General features: G+C 42.5%; 1 protein-coding gene across 1 annotated transcript; it reads right to left on the bottom strand.

Annotated features, from left to right (window-relative positions):
- Positions 1–715: 715 nt before the first annotated feature.
- LOC107304081 (polycystic kidney disease protein 1-like 3) lies at positions 716–3,659 on the bottom strand. Its single transcript, XM_040523658.1, has 3 exons — positions 2,735–3,659; positions 1,822–1,909; positions 716–1,198 (listed from the first exon to the last, which is right to left on the bottom strand). Exons 1-2 carry the CDS (start codon positions 3,467–3,469, stop codon positions 1,853–1,855), a joined length of 792 nt encoding a protein of 263 aa, XP_040379592.1. The 5' UTR covers positions 3,470–3,659; the 3' UTR covers positions 716–1,198; positions 1,822–1,852.
- Between the last annotated feature and the right edge of the window lie 2,882 nt (positions 3,660–6,541).

The following is a 6,541-nucleotide window of genomic DNA, read 5'->3' as shown; positions in this document are numbered from 1 at the left end:
AATACACTAAAGTTAAAAGAGGAAGGAAAATAGAAAACAAAAATATGCAAAATTTAGGAAAAATAGGGATAGTAATAGAAAAAATATATGAGAAAACGGAAAAATATGAGTGGGTAGCTTGGGCCATTCTCGTGTTGGCCCGGCAACAACTGTGTTGTTTCGTGCTAGCCCATGGGATAAGGCGCCAGCCCAAGCACAGCACAGCCTATCACTGTTCATTCACGCACGTTTGATGGCAATGTCAGACCCATCCCTGAGCTTCCCTCTGTAAATGCTGCTATGAATCCGCTGCCTTATTATGTTCCTGTCATTGAAGTTTGAGGTTGCCCTAAATATTTCTGCAACAGTGAGCTCTGTACTTTCTTGGGGATACCCTGTTCCTGCTGCACTTATATTTGTCATTACTCCAAAACAGGGAAAACAACTGAAGAATTGTAGATAGAAATACTGAGAGACTGGAAGGCAAAATTGCTGAGCAAATGACACATCAAAGGATTAAATCCTACATGAATCATCGGAGACAAGATTACTTAAGGTAACTCACATTCAAGCAATGATGATACGGCAAAGTAACACTACAAGGACGCAGTCTCAGAAATTAGTTTGGAACACACTGCTAGTTATACTGCTCATCATTCGGCGATGGATTTTGCATGTGCAGAATACTCCATCCAGAATCATGGGCATGGCATGTATTGGCAATCCCTTTGATGATTCAGAAATATTTGAATGAAATATAACCAAATGGAAAATTCCCTAGAAGAGGACAGTACTTTGATGATTCAGAAATATTTGAATGTAAGATATATGTGGCCTGTCAAAACAATTCCTAGATGATGACCAATACATCTGGCCAGTACTGTATCAAATTTCCACACCTTTCATTCTCTTTCGTATCATGTCCTTTTCTATCAGAAGCGAAGCAAAATCGTGAACACACACAACTACACAAGGTCTCGTGCATTTACTTCAGTAGACTAATTCATCTCAGCTAGTATTTTTCCTAAGTGCTTCCAGGATCATTGGAGAACCGTGACAGCATCTAGTCAGATATGTAAGCAATAGCCCACTACTACTGAAAAGAAAAGAACCATCGAACTAGACATCAAACTCATGTCAGAATTTTCTACTTCATCTGTTACAAAAAATGACACACCAGCCAAATTCTTTTGATACTTCAGACTTCTGCTTCCTGGACCTGTCAGAAAACAATGCGAAAATAAAATTACCACACTAGCAAATAATCAACAAGAATTAAAGCTATAGTGGAAAAGGAACTATTCTGAACTATCTCAATGAACAGTTTCAATTTAAAAGAACACTCTGACAAGAAGCACGTATGTTTATAAGTAAATGTGCACAGAGAGCTAGAATTGTGCAGTGTAAGTCATTTTCCAGGACAGGAAGATCAGCAATGCTGCATTACCAGTCCCAATTTTTAGGCATCAAAAAAGAATTTGATGAGGTGTCTAAGCCAATAGACAGCAGTAGCCCAGTCACCATCCAGAAATGGACCCTTTAATATTAATGTTTTCTAAGGGAACTGTGAACCCTTCAGTTAATCAAAATTGTTACTGTTAAAATCATCCAGGACTACTGGAGCTCTTCAAATTTCCATTGCTATTAATACATCTGTTGACAGTAATACATCACATGCACAGAAACCACAAGCTCATGATCAGGCTTCTGTAAAATGGTGCATACAGCCAGATCCAAATTAAGAAAGCAGTAAAAGTGTGCATTGGCAAAACGACAGCACGAGTGGCAGGCATATATTGCAGAAAGTAGAACAATATTCAGAAGCATTATGTAGTTTCTAACCTTCTGGAAGATCCCGAGCTCTTCATCTTCTTTAAGCATGGTCTTCATCGCTGTCCTCTTCTATAGTGTCTCCTGTAGGCAAGTTTGCCTAAAAACATGACAAAGGAGAAAAGTACTAGACTCAATAAAAATTTTGTATGTGGAAGCCAATTGATAGACCGGAAAAGCAATGAGAATGGCAGTAAAACTAAACAATGCAGCATCGCAGATGACTAATTACAATCAAGCGCGTTACTTAATATGTGACACCATCAGAAGTGTTGACCCTAAGAATTGTGAAAAAGCAACATATCCAACAATACACTAAAAACTGAAGATGCAAGCAACAATTTAACATACTCATCTCAGTGGAGTTCCAGTTGATAACCATTCATCAAACAACAAAATGTCATCCTAAGAAAATCTTGACACGACGAAAAGGGTGCATATATCAGTCAATCATGACAAACATCGTACCCCAAGAAGTGTCAGAGATGAAGCTACCAAACGCTGCCGAATCGACTACACAAATCTTGGCCCCATGAAACTATAAGAGATCGTCCTAGCACGGAAGAAATGATTGGCAGATTCATGGGTAGGAAAGAATCTCGCATGAAGAAACATATATGCAACTGCATTTCTCTGTCCTTACTCCCAATAGAGCAAATCCATGCAAAGGTGGCACCAAATTTGAATCCCACCAAATTGGTTCAATTCGACGTTCAAATCACCAAGTTAGATTCATCCAAGGTTAGCATGGCAAAAGGCACAATCTAAACTGCGTAATCAACAGAAAGAACCCTAATCACATCTAAACCACCTCTAATCACATCCCAAGAACTCGAACGTGCCGAAACTGAACTCGTCCCTGTAAGTTCGAACGAAAGAAATAGCTTAGGGAAGGCGTTCGCCAAAAGGAATCTCTAGCTCTCACCTCCTGCGCCGCCTCGGGACTAGCCACGTCCGGCGGGTCCATCACCAGCGGGTCCACCTGCGCCGGACTAGCCACGTCCGGCGGGTCCACCTGCGCTGCCTTGGGACTAGCCACGTCCGGCGGGTCCACCTGCGCCGCCTTGGGACTAGCCACGTCCGGCGGGTCCAACTCAAGCTCCATGCACGGCGAGGCGGGGTCATCCGGCGCGAGGACGGAGCGCTCCCCGCGCACGGGCAGGATCGCCGCCTTCATCCTCGTGTCCGCGTGGCCGCTCATTCTGTTTTTTCTTGAGGTCCTGCTCCACAGCTTCCCCGCGGCCGCGCTCTGCATCCACGCCGACACGGCCAAGGTCGTCACCGGCTTCGGGCTCCTCCTCGCAATCGCAATTGTAGCCGACGACGACTCTTGTCCCTCGCTGGTAGCCCGAGACCCCGCGGCAGCGCCGCGCTTTCTCCCCCTCGAGGCTCTCGGCGGCCCCGGTGGTCTCCCTGCCCCCACGGTGCTCTTACCGAGGCTCTTGCTCTGCCTCGTGGCTCCCTTCGGCGACCGCGACGACGGCCCTGCTCCCTCGGGGTCGGGGATATCCGGAGCCTCACCAGCGAGGCGCCTGCTCCGCCTCGGGTTAGTAGTAGACGGGGACTCATCATCGTCCTCGCGCTTGCGCTTCCTGGATCCCGGCGGGGCGTTGGGTGGGTTCTGGCCGGAGCCGCCGGAAGGGGTGTCGGAGTCGTCCATCCCGGAGGCGCGAGCGCTCCGCCGGCGAGGTGTTTGCGGGAATGCGCGGGCGCGGCGAGGCGAGGCGAGGCGCGTTTTGGCCAAAATGCTGCGCGTTGCGTTGCTTCGTTCAGGGGGGTGGTGGGGTTGCTTTTGTGGGGGCCACGTTGGGGTGACGGAACGGAACGGCGTTTACTAACGGCTTTCTTGCTTGCTTAGACAGCCGACTTTCACTTGCTCGTGTATTAGTGGATGCCGCTGACATGCGGGCCCCAGTCCTCTCTGGGCCTACATGTCCATGGTGGTTAACTGCAGAGGATCTTATTCCTCTCGTGATCTCGTCTATAATGAACTTGTATGCAGGACAGGGTTCATGAAATCACGGTAGCCACGAACGGGCCTGTACCCTAGTGGTTACAAAGGCCTTAGTAGCACTGCGAATTTTCTAGAATTCTAACGGCTTTGTGCTTTCAGTGGCGGTCTTCGGAGGTGCTCATAGGGTTACAGGGCAGGTATTTCCCGTCCATCCGCCCGCCTAAATTAATTTGGGATAAATTCAGGTTGGATATTCGGGTACCAAAAATTTACACTGATTCGGAGCCGAATTCGGATTTTTTCTTGTGGATATGAGATCGGGTTCGGGAGTACCATACCCGACGGATACAGATTATCCGGTATATTATGCGGATATTACCGGGATATATATCCGGATTACTATCCGGTTTAATATGGCATGTTGAAAAGTTGAAACAAGGGACAGGCCTACCATACAGCCCAACAAGCACCATAACCCTAGCATTAGCATACATAGTAACACAGGCACAGAACACAGCACGGCCGCACCACCTCACGCACGGCTTGGGGTTGTGGCTGGCGGCTGGGCGGCTGCACACAGCATAGCCCCGCCGCCGGCCGGCCTCCGCCAGATCGCCACCCCCTAGCGCCTGGTCTCGAGCCTCCTCGCCCACCGCCACCTCCTGACGTCGCATTTTGGGTATATGCAAATGTTTAATAGCTATGTCTTATATAGTTGTTGCTTTGACTTGATATCCGCATAAATATTTGTACCTGTGAGTGTTTGTATCCGTTTTGGTACGTATTTGTATTGTATTTGTACCCAATATTATCCGTGATTATATCCATATTCAATGATATCTGTGTTCGATCCGAATATGAATGCAAAATGTGGGTTAGGATATGAGAAGGGCAAAATCCGACCGAACCCGACCCGTTTTCACCCCTAGTGATAGGGATCGATTTATAGAGTTGTTTGGTGAAAGAAATTTATGAAATATGTGAAACTTTAATGAAGATTAAGGTCAAAAATATTCTTAGCCCAGGAAAATGAAATAAATAGCATTGTTCACTAAGGCCCAGGAAGGCACAACTATAATATGTGTAGGTATTTATTTTAACTTTAATTGTCTTATATATTAACTTTCAATTCTGAATTGTCATACGTAATTGTTCGAATGTCCCTTTATTAACAGCGGTAATGCTGATTTTTTTCGTTTTATAAATACTATGTTGTGATTGTTCCAAATATATCATACTCCTTATTTCCTATTATTCTGTAATTTTTTAATATTTTTTTCTATTTTTATCCTATTAAAATACTCACGGTCTTATGCATAATCCGTGCAGTTTTCGGGCCAAAATGCGTGGGTTTTGGCCAAAACCATGCAGTTTTCTGGTCCAAGGCACGGTTACCGCTGGATTTGAATTTATCATGGTTTCCGCGAAAACCACACGGTAACCGTAAGTGGAACCCTGGTTGTATGAACGAGTTGAAACTAATGTAGGATTAACCCGAGAAAGATTGAGTTACCCTTGGGAGACAGCTGATAGGATAATGTTAGTTAATTTCATCTATATAAAAGTTAGGCAAATTTTGCTACAAGATATTGAAAAAACGCATAATTAGCCGGGGGACACCGTAAGATCACAAATTTGCTGCAGGGCACCACAAAAGTGTGGTAATTAGCTATAGGACACTCCGGCAATTTTTTATTATTTTTGGAGTCAAAAATTCTAAAAATGACGAGGTTGCCCTCAGTGGCCAACCCGTTATGTCGACTAGTCTAGTTGAATCAGACCCCAGCTGCGACGAGGGCACATAATGGGTTGGCCACCGAGGGCAATCTCGTCATTTTTAAAATTTTTCACTCCAAAAATAATAAAAATTGGCCGGAGTGCCCTATAGCCAATTACCACTTTTTTTGATGCCCTGTAGCAAATTCATGATCTTACGGTGTCCATCGGTTAATTAGTTGTTTTTCGATGTCCTGTAGCAAATTGTGTAGTAAAAATTTTATAAGGCTAAAATTAGAACTAAAATATATAACTCTGCGATAAAATTATGTGTCATATATCATTTTAAAAAGATAAATTGATAAATATATATTACCAAAGTTGGAATAAAAATTTTAATATACTTATAAAAATACATATTTAGATATAAATTTTACTACATTACTACCGGTACAAGTAAAATTTACCGTAACATTACCCTAAGTATTAAGGATAAATTTCTTGTATGCACCTGCAAACTCACTGAATCTCTCGTATACCCCTGAAATTTACTCTATCCTTTTTGTACCTCTGAAATTTTAACTTGATCCCTTCCATGCCCCAACCGTTACATTTTCCTTTATTCCACTGTTAAGTTTGTGACAAATGACCTTAATACCCTCGATGATTTAGGTTAGAATATAAGCTTGAAAAACGATTGAAATTTTTGTTAGTGCATAGCATGTGCATTTTACGTAACTAATGAGACAAACATAATTAATGTAGAAAATTTTGACCTAACTTTTAAAATAAAAAAATATAATAAATTAATTTTATTTGAAATTTAATAGGACAATATATTTTTTATCGGAAACCCACTTAAAAAATATTGTGAACATTGGTAGTTAATACTCCTTATTTTTATGATTTTTTAAAAACAAATTAAATACATATTATTATTTTATTATCTATAAATATTTTTTTCATAAATAATATATCGCATAGCAAACTCATAACTACCAATAGTCTCACGAGATTAACTTTTACATTTTCAATAATATAACTCATAAATTTTTATATTCA

This window comes from Oryza brachyantha, chromosome 4, assembly GCF_000231095.2.
Source record: "Oryza brachyantha chromosome 4, ObraRS2, whole genome shotgun sequence".
NCBI lineage: Eukaryota > Viridiplantae > Streptophyta > Magnoliopsida > Poales > Poaceae > Oryza > Oryza brachyantha.
This window is presented reverse-complemented; position numbering and strand designations above follow the sequence as displayed.

Coding starts and splice junctions, on each gene's coding strand:
- LOC107304081 (XM_040523658.1), bottom strand. CDS start 3,469: ATGGACGACTCCGACACCCCTTCCGGCGGCTCCGGCCAGAACCCACCC. Junction 1,910..2,734: donor GTCCCGAGGCGGCGCAGGAG/GTGAGAGCTAGA, acceptor TCATGTTTTTAG/GCAAACTTGCCTACAGGAGA.